A 27432-nucleotide genomic window follows, 5' to 3' on the forward strand; every position below is an offset into this window, starting at 1 on the left:
ATGTCTTTGGCATTTATATCACTCATTTTCTTATTAATTTTAGTTTCTAATTAAAGTATTATCTTCTTAATTACTCCGTGCTTAAGGTATTAGCACCTTAATGCATTACCTCCGCTTTGAAGAGTATTCAAATAGGCTAGAACTACTGTTAACTACATTGAAAATGAAAACACTGGGTTCAATCCCCAGAAGGGTCAACTTTTTTTCTTTCTTTTTTTTCTTTTAACATTATTTATGTTTCTCTCATGTCCCATTTGGAAAGAAAAAAAGTGTTTAATTTTGATTTTTTAATTTATATAGGTATTTATTGGCTAAATTATGCTAAATCTAGTAATAAATATGGTACCTGATATTTTCAAAGTGTAATATAATAAAAAAAAACTAGACGTTAAAATTATTTCATATTTTACAAGATCAACCAATATACTTTTTTAAAAATTTAGGGAAACTTTGAAAACAGACACTCATTTGGGTAAATTTTTAGAATTTTTTAAATTAGGCTCCCTAAGTCGAAAAATGGTCAGACACGTGGTAAAAATGGGTGGGGTAGGGTAACATTTTTATACAGATTTCATAAATTTTAAGTAGAAACCATAATTTTGCTTATTTGGATTGTTAGCTGAATGGTACTATTTGTTTCTTACCAAAAATTAATGGGAAAACATTTTTCATTAGAATGTTATTGCAGATTATTTAAAGGTTCCTACTTTCTAAAAAAGGGCCTTCAGAACATCCTAGCTTGAGTTCAGAAAAATGGCCATAACTTGATTTCCGTACGGTAAACTTTGTTTAAATTTTGCATACAGGTGTACTTTAAGGTATACATCTGACTTATGATGTCAATTTTTTAGTTCCTGATTGTGCCCATTAGGGTCCTAATACCTTAATACATGTAATAAAAACAAATAAGACGCATTATTTTCTTTAAATATGTATTCATGTTAAATCATTGATCAAATTTTCTACATTCAAGAAGTGAAAATAACGTTTTAATAGATTGATATTAAAAAGGTGTGTGCCAGTAATGACAATTAATGAAATCTAAAAATTTAAAAGATTTTGTATATAAATTTCCTAAATAGGAAAATGCTTTTTTTCAGCGGATTAATCGATAATTAATGCTTTAAAAACAGTCAAAGAAGGAAAATGTAGGAATATCAAAAGCCGACTATAGTCAACTAATTTTACATCTTTATTTATGTTCTAATTTTTTCGTGACAAACATTTTTTGTATCGCCTCTCCGGAGTAAAGGGATCACCTCTACGTCGTCTTTCAATCTGTCCGTCTGTCACAAAATTTGTCCGCAATAAAAACTGCTTTAAATTCTTCAATATCTTACAGGAATGATAAGTACCAAGTCTTGTTGTGCATATTTTTGGCAATTTCTGGTTCAATGATTTTTGTCCCTTTAATGATTTTTATTTTAAAATTTGTTCCGAGTACGTCTCTTATACCACTGAAGCAGTTTCTGTGAATCTTTATAGGATTGCTCTGTAGCTCAAGTACATGGGTTTTCTGGTTGACAGACTTATGACCATTGAATAAAAAGCTGCTTTTGTGTTGCAAGGTACGCAGAATATTGTTCGCACTACTCTTTAGAAACTTCTGAATTTCAAACAATCTTTACAGAAATGATCAGTGTCAAATATAGTTGCGCATATGGTCAGCATTGTTTGGTTCAATGTTTTTTGTCTGAGTTATGGCCTTTTAATTATTTTTATTTTCGAAGTTTGTCCGGAATACTTCTCTTATACTTCGTATGCAATGTCAGTTAGGATATGGTTATTTTCCTTAAACGAAAAGTTATTCAAAATCATTTTATTGTTTTATTAGAGAAAGTGTATAGCAGTTTCCGAAAATATAATTTGCAATCATATTTGCTAGATACGCATGATAATTTCTTAGCTCAATTCTTTGCACATAACAAGATCATTACAATCAATAAAATATAATAATAAGAACGCATAAATATATATGTTTACTATTTATTGCTTATCAAATATCACATAATTTATGAAAATATAAAAAGGATATCTGTGTGCATTGTTCCATCATGAAATTGATAAATATATATACTGATGTATAAGTCTTTATACTAGTATTTCTAACAAAAACTGAAACACTCATGCATGTTGATATTGGTCGGTCTTAATTGCCCTTCGTTCTTTTCTGTTTCTCACTCTGTAACCTTGTATTCATAGTTCTCTGAAGCGAGAAAAACAGTGACATAAATAATATATTAATTTTTTTTGAAATCTCAGAACTGGAAAATCCATTCAAGTTTTGCTTAAATGTAAAGCAAACAAACCTATAATATGTGTTGTTATAGAAATATTAAATAAAATTGATGATATGGCGGAAGAAAAAAAATGGTTTGATTTTGTTGATGTTTAATTTTGACGTGAAAATAAACAAAAAAAAAAACGTTTGATCTGGGATTATTTCCTTATAATTGTTCATCCTTTGTATAACGCTTAAAATATTAAGAAAAAAGTATGATTTCATATTTAACGAATAACTTTTAATTGAACTGATGCATACATTGCTTTTATAACTATTTATTTTCCCACTTCTACTAACGGAATAAGTGGTACCTCATAGATATTTTGACATATTCCATTTTGTTAAATCAAATAAAAATAGTTTTACCTATTTAAATCTGTATATAAGTTAATGCATTAATATTTCATCCACAAAAGCATGCGTTTTTGGAGTAAAAGTAAAAAGGTCTCATGTTTAAGAAGTAAGTGAAACACAAACCTATTTCAAGATGTAGATTTAAATTTGCTGCTAAATCTGTTATTTTTAACAGAGAATGAATTGACAAAGTTATTTTCTCTACTGAACACTCTATTGATAAATTACGAATATATCTTTATACATACTATTGAATCAAGCACCACGAATTCTGTAAAGAGTAAAGGTCTCTCGGACAAATGCAATATTTCTCTATCCTAAAATTATTCCAGGGAAGACGCTTTGGGTCTAAATATTGACATTTTTCATACAGGTGGAACTCCACACCATCGCCAAAATCGTGAAGGCGTACATGCCTTTCCTTAAGTGTGTCGCCAAGTTTGGTTTTGTCATAATACATTCCACATACACATTTGCAACATGAATCCAAATACCACGGCTAAGTCCATCTGTGTTAAGTTCGTCAGTTGTAGCAATTATATATGTACAGTTGACATTGTTATGGGTTTCTGAAGTATTTACTTGAATTTGTTTCAATTTTTGGTCCCACTCGTTTATAGTTGCCATCTTGGAATACAGCCAGACGATTTTAAAGTTGCTCAAGTATTTATACTTGATTTAATAATATTTTCCACCAATGAAGAACCTCGTTGCTAATTGACACAATTAAAAGAATTTTATTGGCTGTTTTGATCACATTAGTGTTGTTACATATTGTGTATAAAATTTGAAGGTCACTTTTCTCTATGTATGGACTTTTTGAGTTATATTGATTTAAATATCTAACTGTTTGTGGTGAAAGGAAAATTATTCATTTACTTTACTGTTTCAAATGTTCCTTTTTTGTCTCAAGAAAAAGAATAACAAAACTTCGAAAACAAATATTGATGTCAAATTAGCATATCTTACTTCCCATTACAGAATAAAACTAACAACTGTTATCAAATTCAAGTTTTGTTATTTTTGTTTTATTTGTAATTAAGCGTGTTTTATGCAAATTAGATTCCTTGATGTCGGGTGCCAATACGCATGGATGGATACATGTGGTCATTCTCAACCAGTTAATTTAGCAAAGTCGCCAAATGACCCTAACTCTGCTGTTGAGACGTAAAATTAAACTCAAAGATAAATAAAAACAATAACAATTGATTCTACAATTTGTTTCATCCTGCCGTCTGTACGAAAGGCAAACGACTTTATGACTTGAAAACAAAACACGCATATAAACTTATGTTTGATTCTTCGTTCCCAAATTTTATTTTTTGTATTGATATTGATACATACATATATACACACATCTTAAATATACTGTTGCTTTATGAAGTGGGAATATCTGAAAGCAAGAAACGGAAATATTGGATAAAAATATTCCCGCTTTCATTATATGTTATGTGTAAGCTGTGAGAAAGTACACATTTAATTAGAGAAACATGAAATAATAAAAAAACTACTTACAATCACAATTAGATGTTTTATTTTTCTTTAACAGTCTAAAAACATAATCAAAATTAAACATTTGTTCCATTTTTTTGATTACTGTCCATGATGTTTTTCTTTAATGCAATGCTGAACTTATCTTTTGCGCATAATTCATTTTTCAGTCACAAAGTTTTCTTTCCCTTTTCCAAACATAGCTTTGCTATATAAATATCCACATTGATTTTTTGATTAAATTATTAAATGTGTATTTTCAAAATGAGGCAATTCACGTTTCTGTTCCTGTTTAAATGATTTCCTGTATTGCAATCTTATCTTCCGAAATTTATTGACACCATTGTAATCAAAAAACATTTCTGCGAAAAATATGAATAAGTTCTAAGAGTGATTTATACCTTCAAAAGCATTTTGTTTTGTGTCTCTACTGTTTTACGATATAAACGCCACCGAAAAATATACGTTGACTGATGACAATCTTTCATTAAAAACAATGCTCTTGTGTACGAAAAATGAACAGTTCATCGCTTTGAATGAAACTTTAAGCACATGGTCAAAAGATCGATACACGTCTTAACGCCTATCTTGTGGCACCATTCTAGGGTAATTATCAACACTTTTCCCACCTGTTATCAAATCTTTAATATATATTTACTAACCAAGGCACAAGACTATAAGGATATCTTAAACCCAAAACAAGTCCGTTTGTAATTGGACAATAAAATTTCATTTACGTCTGCCAGTTTGATTTTCTTTCGAAGAAAACTTAAAGAACAAATTCATATGTCTTTCAGTGTTTTCATAGGACTATATTGTCAGAGTGACATATGTGCCTTTACGTTTATATCTATTTATAGTCTATCTAATCAACTTGGGTTGAGGCCAAAATCCATTCTGACTGAAAATGTTAAAACTATTGATATCTGGAACTAAACCCGTTTCGTATCTATTTTAAGCATTTGATGTGCTAATGTTAACGTTGCTTGTGTATAAATGCTAAATCAATTTTTTTTTGGTGTACGTATACATGCTTTAAGTTTGTGAAAGCGGTAAATAAACCATGTTGCAGGTTTTGTTTGATCTTTAAAAAAAAACAACGGAAAAAGTAGACCGAAAATAGAAGTGAAAAATGTCTATATAGCCACGGCATTAAAAGTAGGGCATAGAAGATACTGGGTTTAGCTTATTTCAACAAGCTAACACATATTTCCATAAATTGGACGTACGTATTTTTATTCAAATTTGTATAGTTTAAGAATCAGTTAAGTTGTTTTTTTATTATGTTTTATCATATTTTTTCAATAAAAATATAAATTAGTTTTGTTCATTTTCTTGTCAACCAAAAACTGTTCGCCATGTCATCAACCTATCTGACGTTTCTTTGAAAAGGCAGTTTGTGTCATTGGTTATTTCATATTTGATGTTCCTTGTTTGATATCTGATTTACAATAGATATATATCGGAGTTGTTTATACATTTTCCAAAGGTGTTTGGTGTTTTCTTTTAAAGTTATTATACAGAGACGCATTGAAATTTCTTTGGCGAAAGGGGGGGGGGGGGAAGGGGTATCGTTAACTTATTTTACTCAAAACAAAATTACCGTTTCACTTCTACTCTCTCAAATTGATATGTGGCTAGTTTCAAGTTATATTTGTATTTAGGATGTGATATGTTGCACTGATTACTTGTGCATGTCTTTGATAGTATATATGATTTACCATTGCTTCACCAAACATTTCCATTATTTATTTATTCATATTTATCTTAAAATTTCGGGATATTTATAGTCAAGTAGACTATCACTAGACATTAGATCAGATACAAACAATACATTTTTGACCATTTTGCTTAGATTAAATCTAGGTCCACACGTAGGTAAACACCTACACACATTGCTTGTATTTCAACGTTTCCAATGGTTGATCTTCTTTCAATATTGTTTCAGAATATATTGTTCTACTGCTGTGCTATTCTAGTCATAATAATAAATGATAAAACAACAACAAATTGATGATATAAATCATTATTTACCAACAAGTCAAAATTATGTCTCTGTTTTATATCAATCTGCTGTTGTTTGCAAATATTTTGTAGGTGCGTTGCAACGCCTTTCATTTTAAGGTATTTTGGCGTTACAAAAATAATTTCTCTTGAAAAATGGATTGAGGGAATGATCTGAAAATTGCGACAAGTTATTTGTTCATACCTGTTTCGAATGTATGTAATAACTAATGATATATGATTATCTTAACATGCACAGCAATGAGCAAAAAGGTAGAACATTTTGGACATTGCATAAGTGTTCATTTCAAACTCAGGAAGCAATTTGAATATAAAATTCGACAGATATTTGTTTGAAAAACTGAAAATATTTAAAAGCGAGAAAAAATAAAATTACCATTTGTTTTGCAATATTTAATTAAACACATCTTAAACACATTATTTTAAATAGCAAATTATAGTAAAAGAAGATTTGTTGTTTCAAACTATATTGTTTATATCCAAATACAATACTTATATTCCTAAGCAAGAAACAAGTGTTTGAACCCTTGACATAAGAAATCACACAAAAGTATAACATATAACGAAATATTGTGCGTTGAAAAGTCCTAATTATACGTTTCATCTATCTTTTATCTTTAATGTTTCTTCTTTCCTTGGGTAATTCTTTGCCTTTTGCATCTCTTTCGGAATGAAATAGTTTTATTTGTTTCCATGCTGTTTCTGCCAAGGCTGTGTTTCAAATATATATCACAAGGTCACCGATATGTGAAATCGAACATAGTCACAACATATCAATTATTTGAACAGGCTTTTCTGTTGTTTTCTTTTTCACGGCTGTGTTACAAGTATATGTTACCAGATGATCGTAATCTCAAAATCTTTTTTCTTTAAACAACATACTGAAAACAAATATATTTTAGAGATAGTAATTATTTGAACGGTAAATGTAGCATCAAATAAATAGATCACAATTTTTCTACGTCATGTGAAATGACAAAAATAAAAAGATAAAATCATGAAAAATATAAATTAATTTTCCTTTTATCCTCGAAGTATATAAAGTTTGCATATAAGATGAAAGAAAGCACCAATAGAACGAACTTCATTAAATTTTATAAAAGAAAACATATTTAAAGATGTGAATGCTCTTTTTAGCCACTTGTAAGAGCACCTGTAACGTCTTTCCTTGTTGATCTTTTTTATCATATTTTGTCCCTTGCATGTCACATTTGCTTTGTAAAATTTGAACTTGTAATATTTCCATTCTCTTCATTCAAAATGTTACATTTTGTTACCAGCGGTGGCTTCTTTAATTGAATAAATATGATAAAATAGTTTACATTCATGTCTGAGTTACCAGGTGTATATGCAACGCAATATTGCATAAAAGCTGTAGGCACAATCTAATGATCTATTTGGTCGTAACTCATGCACGTGGAGCACAGCGGAAGTCAAGTTCATGTACAACATTTGTATACGACAATTGAAAACAATTCAATCTTACCTTTAAAGTGATTATCGTTGAGCCACAGGCCAAATCTTATCCTCACAGCTGCAGTACCTGTCATGTTGGACAAGTTTTTGGAGTGACCCTTTTGATTCGTACCTTTGTAATTCAACTGGAATTCGCTTTGGGTTATATTTACAATCTTCTTCTACATGCAGTTCTACGCCGTCGTCATACTCATATATTTTTATTGATTCTCTGTCTAACATTTTTTCTCTGTTCTTATACCTTCCACAATAACAAACTCTTATCAAATTACGGACATGAAACCTAGTTCCTCTTATATACCAGTCGCCTGGAGGTTCTTTATATTCGCATCCATAAACAGCTATGTGGTCCTCTGAATAACTAGAATCATTTGATTTTTTTAAGGTTAAGCTCCAATTTTCGTTTATATCGCCCATGGTTGGTCTTTATATCTATATCAAAATATGTACCTTATATAGCTAGAACCATGGAAATTTTATTCTAAAATTAGTTTATGAAGTAATGCAATATATACGAATGTATAACACTTGTTTCCGCTAGAATACTTATAAATAGGTGTGTTCTAGGATTGACAACGATGATGGTTGATTTCATTGAACATTCCAAAGTATTTTGAAATATTCAATACACATTCAAAGTAAGATTTGTACTACTTTACGCTATCTTAATAACATATTTGTCATAATAATTATAACGTCTTCGATTAAAACCGTGCTTTGTTCTACTAATGAGTTGAGTTGCCAACATTTTGATAAGTTAATGACATATAATGGACTCAATTGTCATAAATAATGGTGTAAAATTGAAATAGTTGGTGAGCTGTTTTACCTTTTAAATTTATGATTTCGGGCAAACTTGATGCCGTAATGATAATGTGTCATATCCCAACTGTTCTTGTAAGTCTTAAGAAATTCTATTAAACAGTTTTAATTTTGTCTATATGTCTATATAAAAACTCCTGAAAACGTCTGTAAGATTAATTTCATTTAACATAATCTATTGACTTTCAATGGGGTTGATAATTTAATTGGTTCTTAATGTGTTTTCTTATATAGAATATTATCTATTTTGTCCAAGTTTAATTGTCTGTACTGGTATGTTGCGATACTGTATTTTGTAAAGCCTGTTTGTTCGGACCCTTTTCTTTTTGCATTATTCGAACAGTTATTATTTCTAAATATAGAGGAGAAGTTCATCATATCTTGTCTAATGGAAAGCCAAAATATTACGTATTGCTATTATAAGAGTGGTGTTGCCGAGGATTTAATTCAAAGTTCATGGGTTTTCCACGCTTGCTTTAAGAAGGAGCTTCAGAATTGCATACGTCAAAAGAGATTTCAAAACAGGTCAATCTTAAGACATGTATACAATGAGTTATAAATAAAGATTAGTAATATGCTAACCTGCTTTTCTTAAATTGAAAACAAATCCTTGAATTTTTCAACGAGTTTTGCAAAGACGATTTTCTTTTAGAATAAATTTGTTGCCTATAATAACAATTGTAATGAAAATGCACACCATGAGCGTCACTTTCAGTAACGGATTGAAAGGGGTTGATAATTTTATTGGTATATAATATTAACCATACTATTTTTTTTTTACAAAACATGTAGTTTATTAATTACATACAAGCAGTGTTGAGTGATTTCATTATTTATTTGTTGTTTAACGTTCTTTGAGATTTTCGTAATTGTATATTTCGATTCATAAAATTTTAATAATATTTCAAAGCACTTCTTCAATTTCTAAATTAGACTTGCTTTTATTGTATATATTACATTCTTTTAAATAAAAATGTCGTTATATAGTTATGTTACTCATTTATATCTTTGTTAATCATCTTGTTTCTGAAACGAACGTTATCTTCTACATGACAAAAAAGAAAAAAATGTTAAACTTAATCAATAAGTTATTAATACTCTTCTTATTTGTATACTTCAATGACTAGTGCGATCAAACGAGCAAAACAAACTTTTAAGAACGTTTCTTGAAATACATTTATGTCAATGGAAAAAAGGTTTGAAACATTGCATAACTGCCATAAAAGGACCGCGTGATCATAGGCCATTGACAATTTCCACATATAATTGTTTATGATTGATAAATATTTATTGATTGAACAATTAGTAGTAATATAGAATTAAAACACGAGTCATGTATCATCAATGTATAACATGTGTCAAAGTCATAAAAACGTTTGTTTATTTTTCTAATTTGTAACAATTATTCTAAAACCATGCGTTTTAAAGTTTTAAAGAAGTATTTGATTAGGAAATGTGGTCTGCATAAGTTGCGTTATCATAGTCATTAAAATGGATAAGTATACACTAGATACATTTTCCATATTTTCTTTTCAGATATTATGATGCAAACAATTAAAGAAGTATATCATTTCGAAATCTCTGTTTGAAAAAAAAAATGGAATAGTTCTTAGTGACTTACAAAAGAGCATTTATATGATGAATTATAATATTTTGTTATAGAGTATTTTATTATCTGCTATTTATATATATGTAATATATGATCATTTATATCAAACTTGCCAAAACATCATAGTTCTTTCATAGTTAGATTTTATATCTGATACTTAATTCTTTGAATGTTATTTTTCATTGTATTAGAGGCGTTCCATTATAGAAAATGTCTCTTTAAAACATGAAAGGAACTGGGAATATAAACAACAAGTCTGATTTTTGTTGTTATGTAAGGTGCAAGAACCTAATACATTCTTTAAATAATATATGTATTTGTTTTACACGATCACATACCAAAAGAAGAAAAAGAAGAAAAAGAAAGACAAAATAACTGTGTTTGAAATCAATTGTTTATTGACAGATAAATTTCTAATTTTTTTTCAAAAACATGAAGTTTTCTCTTCAAATACCTACTAATTTGTTCTTACAATATATTATTTAAAAAAAAGAAATGACACTTATGCAAGATTTTCTTTAAAAAATAATAAGAGATTAAGTAGTTGTAAAAGAATGTCATATTTTATAAATACCTCTCATTTGGTCGGTATTAACACATTGAGCAGAAGAAGATGCTTTGTTTAGGTTTTGTTTTATTCATTTTTGTTATTAAGCTTTAGAATTATGACACAAAGGTAACAACCATGCAAACATATTTTTAAACTGAAAAATATATCCAGAAATTTATTTTTTTAATATTGTTTTGGTCTGTCATGAAGTCATTTGATTCGTTGAACTACAAACACTGCATAAAAATTCTTCTTGCTATGAAGCGATTGGCGCATTTCTTACGTGTTATAGAAACTATAAATGAATTTGACTTTATCTTCTAGAAAAATGTTAATTTTTACCAACAGCATATGGTTTTGGACAGTAACATACAACACTTATTTTTCCACCATTGTTCACAAGTGTACATTTTTTTGAAACATGTACTTTTTGTCCGTGAGTATGTGAAGGGAAAAGCCAGTGCCACCAAAAAAATCCACCACAATAACATATCAAAACGAGCTTTCCATTTATAAGATCTAGTTTTCCTTTACACGATCCCCAATGTTCGTGATTTGTTTGAAATATTTTCTTGTCCGCAGCAAGATTAATGTCAGACATAATTTACTTTGGTTGATATTAACGAGCTTTAAGTACTTTAATGCCTACATAAGAGTAAATATTCTAAGGAGGGAATCAAAACGTTAAGGACGTCACTACAAATGTTTTAACGAATGGCAAGCCGTTAACTGTTTCATCCCTGTCCAATCATTGCTTTCCGTTTCAAATTCTGGGTGGAGTCATTTCAGACGCATTGACATTCTACTCTACTTCCTATAAACGCTTTGTCTGCATGAGATTTGTATATACTTATTGAAATTGATATAAAGCCTCGTTTTTAAAGTACAAGTAAACATCTTTTTATTTACACGCAGAAAGGATATGATATGTTTATTAATCACATCCTATGGATAAACTCCGCGTGGAAACATTACATAACGGCGGTTTTCATTTATACGAAAGGACCAAATTTACTTGATTAGAAATCTTGGATTGAAGCTTCCTATACAATTTTTGTGCATTTTCTTATCTTATTTGGACATGTTCAGTAAGGCTATCTTAGATTCTTACCCGAAAGGCATTTTCTATCCAAAAATGAGCATGGTATATCTTTAACACACTAATAATACCCTATGATATTGGGCTTATACAAATCATAAAGAAAATCAACATATTTAAATCATATTGTTTTATTTCATATTATATAGAAAAAATAAAACACTTGCATAATAAACAATGCAAAACTTTAATGTAAAAATGTTTAACATTTTGACAAACGTCCTTTTTTATTCACTTTTTTATGTTTGGTGGTATTTGTCTTGACATCTACAAGTTATAAACGATCTGTATCCAAATTTGTTCACTTAAATGATTTATGTCTGTATAATGTTTTCTGTCTCCAAAACGGTTATCTGTTTTTTCCGTCTGAAAAAGGAAAACAAATCCCGTTAATTTCAAACTTATATCACACTGTATAAAACGATCTAGCTATAGTTTTTACAAAATAAATATATATAATGAAAATAAAATAGATAAGTTACAACAAAATAAAAATTTAAGCACATATGCAAAGTCAATAACAGAAATGTTATAGATACTTCTCCTCTAAAAATTAAGTTAGAAAAAAATAAATTATTGTTTATCGTACATTCTCCTGTCGATTAAAGTCCAATTTGTTTAGGACAATAACAGATTTTGTTCAATTTTATTCTTCCATCAGGTAAGTGTACAGCTCTATAATGACAACTGTTGTCAAAATGTATTTCAACACCATCATCAAAGTCTCCAATGTTAATGAGTGTATTCCTTAGAATGTACTTTTTATCGTTTTGTTGTCCACAAGAACAGACTCGGACTAGCATTATCATTGTATGATTTGTCCCAATAATCTGAATGTTTCCAATTATTTCAAAACGACACTCTTCTCTATAGTGAATTTCATGAGCAGCTTGTCTAGCAACTTTAAACTTTGAGCTCCATTCAGAAACAACATTTGTGTCAGCTTGCTGTGACATTATCTATTTTTTCTTAAAAATTGTTTTCTTTTCTTAAAATATAATATTTTGCCCAAGTCAAAATGTCTCTACTGTTATAATGCGATACTGCCTTTTGTAAAGCATTTGTGTTTGGCCCCTTTTATTTAAGCATTATTCGGAAAATTATTGTATCTAAATATAGGGAAGCTAATCATGCCTTGTCTAGGTAACTAATGGAAAGCCAAAATATTACGTATTGCTATTAATAGAGTGGTCTTGCTGAGAATTGAATTCAAAGTTCATGGGTTACCAACACTGGCTTTAAGTCAGAGCTTAAGAATTTCATACGTAAAAACAAATTACAAAACAGTTCATTCTTTAGACACATATAAAATGAGTTAAAAATAAAGATTAGTAATATGCTTACCTGCTCGCCTTCGATTGACACAAATCCTTCTATATTTCAATGCGTTTTGCACAGACAATTTTCCGTAAGAACAAATTTGTTGCCAGGATGTTCAGTTCGCCTATAATCACAATTTTCATTAAAATGCACACTATGACCGTCACTTTCAGTAACAGATTGATCAGAACTATCAAATGACTTGTAAATTCCACATTCACATCGACGGCAAAGACGAAAACATGTTTTGCCATTTAGAGTGACTTTTATTTTTTCATAAAAACAATTTTCGTTTGTATGCCTTTCTGCTTCGGCCATGATTCAAACTATTAAGCAGTATGAAGTGTTTAAACACGAGAATCGCTTATAAACAACTTTTACATCTCAAGTAAAGAAATAAAATGTTAAACCCTATAGCTTAAATCACTATTACATACATAGTATTATAAATGTGATTTTAAAGCATTACTAGTCATTTAATATATTTTGATTTGAAAAAAAAATATTTTGTATTTATTTCTTTAAATATTACATTGTCTTTTAGTTTAGAAAACATTAAAATACATATTTAAATACAAATATAATGATTATCTGTTTCAGGATATTGTATCACCGTCACGAGACGATCCCGTGATAGAGCAAACTAGACTTTTTGGCAAGCGTCCATAAACAAGCGTAGATAACAGTATTGATTAATCACTAGCATAAAGGTAAACACTGGAAATACAACATTTTATTATCTATCACAGATTGAAATTTCTGAAAAAATAAAAGCAAACATTCAAATCATTTTCCTTCAAATATAGTGCTACCCGATTGCGGGGCCGCAATTAGTTATTTTTAACTGCATTCCTTAAATTTGTTAATTTTCATTGACAATGTATTTCGTAAAATGTCTCATATATACTCATCCTTTAAGTGACCTGGTTATTTACTCCGGGTATCAAACAAATTGATATTGATAATATAAGTTTAAGATATATACAATGAGTAAAATCTGTCATCTGTTGTACTCCTTTTCTAAGTGTTCCTCCCCCCACCTCTTATTGTTACGGGGTTGGAAGAAGCACAATGGCATACAACAGTAAAATTATCTCCCAGACGACGTAAATGACAGGCTCCTGACGAATGTAATATCCTGCCATTGATTTTTCGTCCCCTTCCACGGCAATAACAAAGAATTCCTAATGTATTCCCGTCTCTATAACTTTCACACTGTAATAAATGTGGTTGATTTTTAAACATTTCTCTCTCTTCATTGATATCTGCCATTGTCTATTTTGTTTGAAAAAAAAAAGAAATCATGCATTAAAATGGTTGCTGATGGATATTTACAAAAAATAACCTAAAATTTAGAAGTGGACTTGAAACATTCTATAAATTATAACAAAAAATATTATTTTTTAAAGATATAATGACATTGAATCAATATAAAAGACAAAATTGCAAAATTATTTTAGAAATTATTTCTTTTAAAAACTAACCTTTGGTCGTGCAAACGTGTCTGCTCAAAGTTATAGCTGTATAAGACCCGTTTTTTTACGTCATCTACTTTTAAACTTTGAACGAATTTGTCAAGTTTTATCATGTTTAACAAATGAATTTGTCAAGTTATATCATGATAAAAAAGTTTAATGTTATATCTACAATGTATATATTTTTGCTCGTGAACAGAATTGATCAAATCATTTTTTTAATTTCAAATATCTGGATAAAATGTGAATTTCGGAAGCACTAATAATAACAATATTACATGAAAATTGAATTTGATTGGGTCTGTACATGAGGTATAATGAAAAAGAGCAACAGCCCTCACGACCCCTAGCACCGACCTGAGCGGTACTCAATTTTCAACACTTTAAAGATTTATATTCGGAGGGTAACAAGACTTTTCAGAAAAACACACGAACACAAAAAGACAAAATGAAAAAAATATTTTTTGGTTAACGATCACTTAGGTTGTTCCCATACATAACAGGCATTTATTTAAAAACATATTTGAAGTAATCTTGCAAAACAATTAAAACGATTCTTAACTTATAATTAATCTTTAGATAAATAATATGGAAATACAATGACTGTAGATGAATGAATATGCATTTTTGTATCGACTTTGTCAGGCAACAGCAGGTTGTAATAACGATTTACTGATATCTAGTAAGGTTATTATATATAGAGTATATTCAAATTTGATGTGATTTCTTCCAATCTTCATATGTTTTTCACATTTTTCACTTAAGTTATTAGTATAGAGACTAACTAAAGTTCGGAAACATGCACGAAATAGTTTGATAAACTGTCTGATGAGAATCAAAAAATTCAAATCTTGTGTTGATTTCCCTTCAATCATACGAGAATCCGACTCCTGAAAATACATACATATATATAAATGTAAGTGAGCTCGATAAAAATGTCTTTAAACTTAAATGTTTAAACAAAGCATCAGTTAATGAAAAATAATTGAGAGACTAAACTTACTGTTCATATCACTTGACACTGCATTGCAGTGTTGATTATCAATGTCATGGTTACATTCAGTGTACAGAATGTAAACCTTGCCTTGTGGCCATCTTCTCCACTTACAACCTTCACAACAACGACGGTCTTTACCGTCCTCTTCTTCAAAGTAAAAATAGTACGGAAAACGCCTTTTAAGATAACTTCTGTTTGGAAAAGCGCCACATTTGCATATTCTTAACCAACAAAAGACGGCTTCGTCATCGATAGTAAGATGATGCCGTTCATATTTACATCTTTTTCTGAGATGGTGCTCTTCTTTATACTCGCATTCGTAGCCCTCACCACAATCACTTGAACTGCAGCTAGATGTTGAACTTTGGGGTATATTCATATTAAAGTTATATTGTCAGATGCTAATTCAAAATGAATTTTTCGTAAGCATGACAAAGAATGCAAATGCTGCCTTTTGAGACATTTACAGCTTTTATAAGCTTAAGCTTAAGGTTGGCTGACGTGGTTGGTATCGATTAGGCGTTAATTCGTGGGTTCCCTAATTAATGGATTTATTTCTGGCAATTAAATCATATAGTCCGGTATACGCTTGAAGTCACTTTAGAAGAGTTTTACACTTATGAATCTTAACATAATTTATGAGTGATTAAATATCATGTTTGTTTAATGTCATAGTGATATCATAACAAGCCTTCCACATAATTACATGACGGTTATATATAAAAATAAATCTTCTTTCTAGTAACATTCAATTTTTGGCGTCCTTTCAAGTATTCTTTTAAATTCAACAATGGACTCATATTTGGCTTAGGTTTCATCATTTCATTGATATATTATACATATTAAACATATATGTTTGTATTCATTGATTAATGTTGTTATATTTTCGATCCTGGAATATATTCAGCATGAGTAATTGTTGTGAGGTTTTTGGTACCTTTAGTTCTTTTCAATTTATCTTTTTCTGTCGGGTGGTCCTAGTATACCCCAATTAAATACTTTTTATTGACCCTTTGTTGTTAGTCCTTTGACAATTTGTGATGTGCAGGCGTCATCTCATTCAAAATTCTTTTTTTAAACTTCGCTCATTGTTTTTTGTGTGTTTTTGTTTTTATTTAGGGCACGCGTATTTTCATTTTAGTACCATATACCGTTTTTCTTTGTAAACCGCCATATGAACGAATCTGTGGATGTTTCTTATTTCAAAATTTTCTCAGTTCATGTAAAATGCTTAAGTCGTTGCTAGAGGGCGTGGATAGAAGCTTGAAATCACTGCTTCTGTTCATGAACATGCTAAATTAAATAGAGCCGGCAACATTTTCAATTTTTGGCGTATTCGGATTTCCTTAGAGATTCCGTTTTCTCTCTATTTTATTCACAATAAAAGTTTTGCTATTCATTGTATACCTCTTTGTTATACACAAATCACACATAATCGTATTGTTTGATATTGTACATTTAATTGTACATTTAGTTTTGTGTCAACTGTTCAAAAGAAAATGACGTGCCTTCAATTGAAGGTCGCAAAATACCGATTTAGATATTTGTTGGTTGTGCTTCAGTTTTAGGACCATTATTCTGGTCCTCATCAGACTCACTTGAACTATTAGCTTGTGCCCGATTCATAATTTCTGTGAACAATCGTTGAAAGGTTTATCTGAAAACACTGTTGTTGAACCTTTTTATAGAACGACCTGCCTTGAAATGATGGGGATTTCAAGTGGCGTTTAAGTAATGGTGCTATATCCGTTGATAAGTGGTAAGAATTCGCTTGAATTATAAAGATCTGTTTCCTACACAAAAATCGAGAATGAGAGCCTCGTTTTGAAAGGTATCTACGTCATATTGATATATAGCTGATTTTGCCGGTTGTTATTTTTATTAGATTAAGGATAGGTCTCAAAATCCCTTGAAATGAAACAACAAGAAAACTCGTCCAACGTATTTTCCCCATGTATTATTCGTTACTACGTTTGAGAAATATACATTATATTTTTGAAAGAAACCAAGTTTTGGTACATTAATAACAAATATCCAAATAAGCTACATGTATAAGTATTTATTATTTACCAAGATTATTTTACATTTTATCAAGAAAACCATATTATTACCAATTTTCATTTTGCTTTTTATTAATTCCAAAACAGCAAAGCTGGCTGTTATTACGGTACATAGTTGAAAGGGTGTAAATGATTATTATTAGAATTGATTTTTTTATATAAAAATGGGATTTATTTTTTATTTCTTTCATTCGTGTGGCTTCGTTTTTTTAAAGTACAGGTTAACTCCCCATGTCATGTTATCTGTTAAACAAGCAGTAGTTATTTTAAATATCGAATATAACTGATGTATTTATCAAATCAAATATTCTGGTCAATAAATTGACCGATGGCCTATGTATTTGAATTTTTAGATAAAGAAAATCCAAGTGATTAGTAAAATGGACGTTCTGTAAATGTTGAAACATTAATAGTGCTAAGATGCCAATTAATATAACTCTATTGTGAATTTAGTAAATTATAATATGGTACTGATGAAATTTAAAATATTCTTCCAATATTTTTCCTGTTTCGATATCTGATCATAGGATAATCATTTTATAATGTATGTAACATGTTAACGTTTTCAATTAAGGAATAAGTAGTACACCATAACGGGAATACTTTTAAATTATTCTGTACATCTTCATTATTTAATTGATCTCATTCAAAAATCTTTTATTGATACCAACAGGGCTAATAACCAGAAATAGATTATCAATAGCTAACTTTACTAAATCTGATATTTCGTTAACACTGCATGGCATAAAACATGTTTGAAGGTCAAGTTGTGATATCTATGTCTGTATGAAGCTTTAAATTTTTTGTACAATGAAATTACGCAACTATACAGCAACGTCGATAAATCTGCTTTTATAATATTAAAAAAGCCTGCACAGACATTTTACCGATTGCAACGTTTTCATGTCTTTTATTGAAGTTAACGCAATGTTACAAAAATATTTATCATATTTCTGTAAATTATTTACCTTTCTTTTTTTCCAATTCATACTTGTCGAATTTTTTTAAATAGCATCACTAAAATATGTTTAAAACAGGACAATAAACATTTCAACTCTTCACTATTTTTTATTCCAATCATCTTCATACCACAATATATTTTAAGACAATAAAATACTATAAGACAATGCAATGCTGATAGACAATGAAAAATTATAAGACAATAGTTACAAATAGCATTTTTTTGTGATATATACATTTGACAATTGCTACTGACTAAAATTAATACAATTTTTTATCTTCTATCTTTATTCATCTGCTTTCTTGTCCAGGTAGTAGAACTGTCCTTGTTTTGTAGCAACAAATCAATTCCAGCTTGGCGGAACCCCTGAAATATAAAACAATTTGAATAGATCATCTCATGAGAAATTGTTTTAGCTTTTTAACATAAATAAACATATAAGTAATGATAGTTCATTGATCATCAGAACAGTACCGAACCGCGTTGTCATTAAGTGAGGAAACAACAACAAATCAACAATCAAAATGATAATAAAAACAAACAAAGAAACAAACAATCAAAAATCAAACAAATTATTATACGTGTTTCTATTTTATTTATGAATTTGCATAATTTAGAATGGAAACCCTAGGGAAATGTTTAATCAAATTGCATAATGACAATACGTTTGATATTACATTTGTCATTACACGAAACAGTGAAATGTTTATTGAGTTAGTGAAACGTTTAGTTTATATGCAAGATGACCTAATTACAGTTTGCTTCAGGCAATTAGATTAAATCAAAGTTTAGAGTTAAAACAGAAGTTACATTTCAGTCATACTGGCTTTGTAGATTGTTAGTTTATGTGTAAAGGAATTTAAACATTTCTATCTAAGGTATTTGTTTTACAATTTATTTCATATTTATTCATCAATCATTATGTTTATTTAGCGGTATATAACTACAATCGTTAAACTTGATTATTTAGAATTTATTTAATACCTTTATCAGAATAATATTTATTATTTTTCGACATAACGTGTTTGTTTTATTTTCTTAGATTTGTTTAGTGTATTGAACTGAATAAGCTAATTTCACGAAAAATGCATTTCATTGTATACGGTTGTTACTTCGTTACAGGCCGTAAATTGGAAATCAACTTACTGTTCGTTTCGCTCGTACTTTGGCTGGTCTGTAGGTTTTTACAACCACATAAACGATGTAGAGTGTAGAATTTCCTCCCATTAATTTGTTGCGTGTGTCTCTTCCATTTACAACTTGTCGAAAAATGAATTTCCTTTCCGTTCATTTCAGTTGCATCAATAGTACTTTGTGCTAAATATCCCATATCGCAATAGTTTCCACATTTACATATTCGTATATGCCCGATGACCTCTCTTCCATTAATTTTACCACGATATCGCTCATATTTACAATGTTTGTCTGAGTGGTGTTCCGTCTGACCAGTTGGTTGTGCTCCATAACTGTAAATATAGCCCTGATCTTCATCAGATTCACTTGAAATATTACCTCTTGGTTGATTCATTATTACTGATAACAATCGTTGAAAATAACGAATCAGTTAGAAAACACGGCTGTTGATCCTTTTTTATAGACCAACCTTCTTTGAACTGTAGGGGTTTTCTATTTGTTACTATTTTTAGCAAACTCTCACGCTCACTGGGATTACAGAGATATGTTGCAATTGATTACAAAAAGCTGTAAACGTGAGCCTCGTTTTGAATCGTATCTATATCATAGTAATTGTCAACTTAGTTTGCATTTTTATCTTTCGTAAGATAAAGGATGGGTTTCAAATTAGCTGAATTGTTGTAAAAAACAACAAAAAGGAAACACGTTTAATATTATTTTCTTATATATTTTATTTGTTAACACATTTAAGAAATTTACAGCGAATTTTAAAAACAAAACACTTGACACGTTTTGGTATATAAACAACACACACTCAAGTTAAAAACTTTTAGTATTGATTATTAGGTTACACTTTATCCCAGGAAGCAAGTCAATTATTATAAAGCTGAATACAACTTTATTTATAACTATAATACACTCTTTATAAGTTCAATGAATCATGAGCAACAATGATAGTTCTGTAAATGTATTCAGGTGGAAATATTTGTAGAAGTTGATTTAACATACTAGTTTATAACGTCAGTTTGAAGGTGTAACCACTGAAAAGAAGACAAATATATCGTTACATTGTAATGACAAGCGCCTGTGTTAATACAACTATATTTCATTATACTCTATCTTATATTTTCCTCTCAATACAAAATGGTAATGAACTAAGCTAAAACAAAAGAAGCATTATTACTAAATAGATAGTATTGCAGACTACATCACCTACATTAATGCCATTATTGATTAATCTCTTGTAGACAATTTAGCTAGACGTCCATATTGATTTCCTATTGCACAGCTCGTTTTTATCAATAATGATGCTATTATTGCATTCTTAAATTCATGGCATTAACTTGTTTTGATATTTTACTGGAATACAAAAATAACTGTAAGTTTTTGTTATATCTGATTGATTTTGTTTACATTGATTGTTTAATTTGCACAATACTTACTGTTCATTGCATGCGCGGTATCGCTTCTTGTTTGAGTAGTACATCCACTGCAGTATTGATTAAGAATATACACGGTTTGGCCGCAAAATTGTGATGGAAATCTTCGCCATTTACATGCACGATCAAAATGGATTTCCTTCCCGTCCATTGCTGTAAAATCCATTTTGTCTTGCACCATGTAACTTCGGTCAACGTATTCACTGGAACATTTGCAAAATCTTACATGAATGTGCACTTCTATACCCTCTTCGGTTGTGTAAACGTACCTCTTATATTCGCAGGATTCCAATTTATGTGTTTCTGTAATGCCTGTTGGAGAGGCGTTACTATTTCTATAAGCACCTGGGTTCTCATCGTCTGAACTTGAATTGCTTATTACAATGTTTGACATTTTTGCTCTGTACAATTGCTCGTTAAAGTATGAAAAAAATGATCGAAGAAGGAATAATGGCGTATGAAATTAACATAATTGTTCAAAAGAAATGCTTGTTTTCATTGGTCAGATTTTCAATAAACAACGCCTTCACCTTCATGACAAGGTCGCAAAGACGTCATGTATTTATAGCAAGTAAGCAAAAGTACAATGAAGTTCGTGAATGCGTGAGACGTGCTATCATTGCATGATTCTGTTGCAAAATTAGAAAAATACAACATTAGGGGTTTCTTTGTTTACTTCTTCACACAATTTGCGATGTATGATTTCGAAGCCTTATACAATGCATTGGGATTCCATTGCTTTCGAGCGATTGCACAATTCCCCCATATTTGTATAGCTATTGTCATGTACTCAGTAACAAGAAATACTTATTACGATTGGGAAACCATTGAATTCTACCGTCTAAAAATTAATTTTGTCGACGATTCATTTTGACCGTGGGAAATAAGTACAGTAAATATAACAATGTCCATGTATCTTGGTTTTCTCTTTATACACAAGTATTTCATAACAATTTCACATTTTCAGAAAATACTATTCCAGTGACGATAAGGGTATAAATAGACGTTACTGCACCTAGCATTAGTAATTTGTGTATCGATATTACTCATACGTCATCACCAGATTTCGTAAAAATAGAACGTTATAATTGTGCAAACACACAAGGTCATTCACCGATATCAGACATTTGCTACTTGTTTAAAGCTTTGCAAGAAAATAGGCCATTGGAAATAACCAAAATCTTTCCAACGTAAAGTTTAATCATTGCCATAAATACTTAAACCTTGAACGACATTCCAGACTTGCCACGTGTTCATTCATGTCTTTATAGCAACATGTCCATTGTATTCACATGGTTTTCCAAATTACGACATTGCGCAAGTGGAAATTCATCTAAATTTCCAGAGCAAATTGTTTATGTGTTGTAGAATTATTGGTTTGATTATAGAAAAAGTGTTGTTTGATTGGATAGTTGCTTTAGGTAGGTCATAACTTGAAAATCTATTTAAAGGTTTTGAGGTTTTTGTTGACTATCGATTTACCTACCTGAATTTTGATACTACTAGTACATTAGTTTCAACATGTTTTGCTGGATCACGAGTGTCGAAATTTCTAGATTAAGTTTATCTCTTTATCATAAGTTTTTCAATAATTGTTCATTCGGGTGAAAACTTGTCTGCTTTGTTATAGCTCTGCGTGAGGCATGTCTTAGTATAGAATTTCTCACGGGTAAACTTTAAATTATTTTTTTACTTTGCATGTCATGCAACAAGAATTTACATGAATAATTCAACTGATAAAATATCTGTCTTTATAAATAGATTGTATTATTGACACCATTTAGGTTAGTCGGCCGCATGATGAAATACGGTGAAAAGCTCTTGGCATTTAGCCAAACGAAAACAAAACTGAAAAAAACAATTGAACTTAAACAGTTTTAAGAACATTAAAAACATAAAATCGTCCCGAAAAATAAAATAATTAACTATAAAACGACAATTTCACTTTGATTATTTATAAAATTAAAAATGTATTTATTCCAAAATCAAGCACAACCTATCAAAGTTCTTATACAGTCAAGCAATTTTTACTTCAGCGTATTATTAAAATTGTTAGTTAAATTATATGTTGAACTTAGTTTGCATCTGTTTTCAGATGACTGTCAAAGACACTGCCTGTTCAGACCCCTCGAATCAATCAATGGCGAAACGACAGAAAGTCGCAGCAGATGAGGACAAACAGATATCAGATGAAATGATTGGTGCAATATCTGTTGCCATGGATTCAAAAGCAGACATGAACATAGTGGAGTTCAGTTACAATATCTCTGGTATATATCATATTGCGATCAAACATACTTTCATAATATATCTTTAAGATATAATTGCACATATTTACATGTATTTTAGAACTAAAGAGATGCGTATTTGTACACTTTGATGCATATTGTTAATTCATTTATTTAGTACAGTTTAAATTTATCGTGCTTTTAAAATACACTGATGTTCGAAGCATTTTACAGTTTCTGATGTAGTAAGTGTTTTACATAGGAATTTAATAACAAGTAAATATCTCCGATGTAGAAACATTCTGATTTTTAAGCACATGAGTAACGTAAATTCTCTTTACATATCTTTTCAGACACAGAACTCGCGCCCGGTGATCCTATATCTGATTCTGAGCTTCCACCTAGAATAAAAAAGGACAAAAAGAAAAAGAAAAGGCACAGTAAAGAAAAGTCAAAGACGGTTACAGCAGACGACACCAATACTCAAGGCACAGACGGAAAGACTCAAGGCACAGACGAAAAGAAAGACACAGTGCAAAACTAATAAAAAACTAAAAATATATAAAACTATATTATATATAATGCTGAACTGAACTTTGATCTCAATCACCATTCATCATAAATACATTATTTTGTTTTAAATACATATTACACTTTATGCATTTGTAATACATAACGTCTTTATTTTAGATCTTTCTTGATTAAAGGGAAGTAACTTATTTGTAAAAAGATATTGCATTTACTTTTGTTGATAATTTGGTGTTCTCATTTAGAAATGGCTTACTCTAACATGGAAAATTACAATTTTGTTCATATTTTCTATACAGGGAAGCTATTATCTAATGATAATACAGAGGTTATCTACATTATGAATGAATTAGTTCTGGCAACATGTGTGATTGTTATTGTGTATATTTTTGCTTAGAAATTGTATCGTTGGATAGAATGTGTCGTACATTTTTCATAATTAGTTTAATCTTTTTTATAATAACCATTTTCATGTTAAATATATTCATGCTATATATTTTATTGTAACAAAAATGTTTCTAAACAGATGATTATTGCTAAATTAAGAAAATGTTTTATTATATTGCATATTTACTGATTAAGGGGAGGTAACACTTATACTTGACAATGTTAATGCCTATAATTTAATGTTTTCACAAACAAATACATAGGAATAGAAAAGAACTTTAAATTTTAAGTGAACAAATACATAGGAACAACTTAGAAAATAAATTCAAACTTTAAGTGAAGAATATGCAATTGAAATGAAAGATATATGTATTATCTGTTAGTGTAATACGTTGTATTAATAGTTTTTGCGTTATTGTTTTTCATTTAAATTATAATTTAATACAATTGTTGCCATTTTTTGTAAGAATTTTTTATAATGGGACAGTTTCAGATGTTTAATGAATTAAATGCTAATTTGCACATTTTTCTTTTTTCTAGAAAAAAAAATAAGAATAATGTTTTATAAAAATGTATGCCAGGAAAAGACACAATAATAACCAACAAAAAAAAGACAACATCCACACAAAACAACAACAACAACAAAATGATATATACAATAATCAAATTGTTATTTTTACAAACAAGAATAGACTACGGTTTATATAACATACGTTTGTAAAAATGATTTGTTTTCTGTATCATTTTGAAAATTCCGTGTTGCATAAAATATTATTATTTCATTATATTATAATAAGTAATAATTAAATAATAAATAGTAAACAGTAAATTTAAATGGAGTTTGTTATATGTAAACTAAAGAAATATTAGTAATTACACGCTTTACATGGTAACAGACTGGTATTGATATCTATGAATCACGTATAACTCTAACGGCGTATCGATATAGTTTGACCTGCGATAACTGTTTTTAGCTATTAGGGCCTGTATATTACATACCTTCCATCGAGTGTGACAGTTCTTGAAGAGTACGTTTCTTTTAAACAATTAAAAATTACATTTGGTAGCAAAGAAACACATCATCTTTGTGATGTGTTTTTTAATACTTTGATTGTGCGCATAAGTAATATAAACGAGTCCGAAAATAACACAAACTGCACGTTTTGTAGTGGAAATGATTACTATTTTAAATTTTTATTGTTATAATAAAGATAGAAATTAAGATAAGATTTTACACGCATTATAAAACTTATGTTGTATACGAAATTAGATTTGTAATATAACAAGACTCTAAATAGCGTGTTGACTTGTTAAAGGGAGACAATTCAGAAAAAAAAATCAAAAATATGTAAATATTTACTTTAAGGTACATTCGGTTATTGACTTTTATTTGTAACGAACCTTTATTGCTTTATTTAAACAAGTGTTGTTAAATTCTTACATAATGTTAAACATAACTGTATTATTAAACTTAATTGATTAAAGTTAATTTTGCTTACGGAAGTAAATGTTAATAAAAGATAAAAATATGCAACCCAAACTCACCGATGCTAATTGCTTTTGGTAGCTTTAAACAACAACAATACATGATCTTAAATTTTTTAATAATGTTTATGCATATAATTAATTTTGTTTTATCTTTTAAATCTGATTTTATAATTAGTTAATAATTAAAATTAATTAATATGATTTTTATTACGAATAAGTGTCATGAAAACCAAATCGTTGAAATAACAACGTTGTTACTTTGAATTCAAATTCCTAACTTGTGTGAATAACGGGCAACACTGTATAAACTACTATTCTTATAGTTTGGTATATCATTACCTATTTCTGACGCTTAAAGTTCATTAATTAAGATTTGTTCTCTAACAGGGTTTTAGATTTTGTTTACAATGAAGGGAGACAATTACAACACATTATTCTTACAAGTGCATATGCAACGCTAGTTCAGTATAAAGGATGTTATTTGTTAAGTAAAACAATATCGTGATTTAAACATATTTCGAAAAGAAAAAGTTATATGGTGAATATAATTTACTTAAATATGATGGAAATACTATCAAATATGATGGTAAATTAATAATAATCAAGTTTGTAACAGAACAAACAATATATCTTTATGGTATAACCCGGGTTATGTTTAAATTCTTTGTTATTGCAATTAAAAAATCACATTTAAGCGCTATATGTATACTTTCGTTTAATTTTTACTGTGTATTTTATTTTTCAATAAAGGAAATGTTTTCTTTTATTCTAATCAATATCAAAAATGTATTAATAAACACGTTGTTATTTAATTAAAGAATAAAGTGGATAGTTTTAAATATGTTTATACCATCGTTTTAATCAAATAATTGATATGTTGGCAGTTATAATTGATAAATGAAGGTGTTTCTATTGAATATATATATAGGGAAATGTGTACTATTTACCTTTAAAATGACATGCATTAATTTTTATATACAATCAACACGCTTATGGGTTTCATATTAAATCATATAGAAAACCCTAATTGTAAATGTTGTTACCATAAACAAATGTCTGTTTAAGGGAAATCTGGATACTAAATGGAGGCAAAACTGTGTATAAATTATCAAATATGTTTATAAAACAAATGTTTTACTGATAAAGTTTGATATTTTGTTAAATATAGAATTATTTTATGGCGTTTTAAATATATATTAATTACATGTTAATAACAGAAACTCTTTCACATTTTAAACCATTACAAAATAGTTTAAAATAACTTTTCATGCTCCATTTGAATCATTATTTATAAGCAACTATTATTAACTTATTGATATCAATATCTTAGGATTATGTATAGAAGTGATGTTACTACATGTATAATATGTTTTGTTTAATAAGATAAACATCATGAAGTTCAACGTATATTTGTTACGTATATCCATTTTCTTTAAACAACATTTGTCTTAGAAATTTAATAATAATATGTGCTTGTTAAATTAAAACAAGAAATAAAACGTTTGATATGGACGTGAGAACTGTTTTTATATATTATAATACATGAAATTAAGTTTATGATGAAGGGAATAAAGATGAATAATACTAACAATAAAAAGGAGCGAAGAATAAATGTATGGTTATTCTTTACGGTTTTTACTGAAGATGGAGACTTACTGTATACGACTGTAATTTTTTCTTTCCTTTAATTTTTTTTTTTTTACCC

The 27432-nt window shown here is 29.1% G+C and overlaps 1 protein-coding gene and 3 long non-coding RNA genes across 8 annotated transcripts in view; 1 reads left to right on the forward strand and 3 right to left on the reverse strand.

The window, feature by feature from the left end:
- LOC132746073 (uncharacterized) overlaps positions 1-23842 on the forward strand; it is a gene marked incomplete at its 3' end in the record, with an annotated part of 56868 nt that extends 33026 nt beyond the window's left edge. The window contains 3 exon segments of one of the 5 annotated variants that reach the window (XM_060735142.1): positions 13625-13740; positions 23192-23366; positions 23678-23842. In XM_060735142.1, coding sequence (XP_060591125.1) covers positions 23192-23366; positions 23678-23842 — 340 coding nt within the window. 5 annotated transcript variants of the gene reach the window in all.
- LOC132746072 (uncharacterized) lies at positions 1973-4774 on the reverse strand. Its single transcript, XR_009627938.1, has 2 exons — positions 2887-4774; positions 1973-2206 (listed from the first exon to the last, which is right to left on the reverse strand). It is a non-coding gene; the product is annotated as an uncharacterized LOC132746072 (long non-coding RNA).
- Positions 6338-9019, reverse strand: LOC132746075 (uncharacterized). The gene is made up of 2 exons (XR_009627940.1): positions 7641-9019; positions 6338-7035 (listed from the first exon to the last, which is right to left on the reverse strand). It is a non-coding gene; the product is annotated as an uncharacterized LOC132746075 (long non-coding RNA).
- On the reverse strand, positions 11824-22230 carry LOC132746074 (uncharacterized). The gene is made up of 6 exons (XR_009627939.1): positions 21100-22230; positions 19670-20697; positions 15509-18889; positions 14515-15395; positions 13055-14305; positions 11824-12076 (listed from the first exon to the last, which is right to left on the reverse strand). It is a non-coding gene; the product is annotated as an uncharacterized LOC132746074 (long non-coding RNA).
- Positions 23843-27432: the final 3590 nt, after the last annotated feature.

The sequence above is a fragment of the Ruditapes philippinarum genome, unplaced genomic scaffold (genome assembly GCF_026571515.1).
Source record: "Ruditapes philippinarum isolate M1 unplaced genomic scaffold, ASM2657151v2 ctg911_1_1_1_1, whole genome shotgun sequence".
Classification (NCBI taxonomy): Eukaryota; Metazoa; Mollusca; class Bivalvia; order Venerida; family Veneridae; genus Ruditapes; species Ruditapes philippinarum.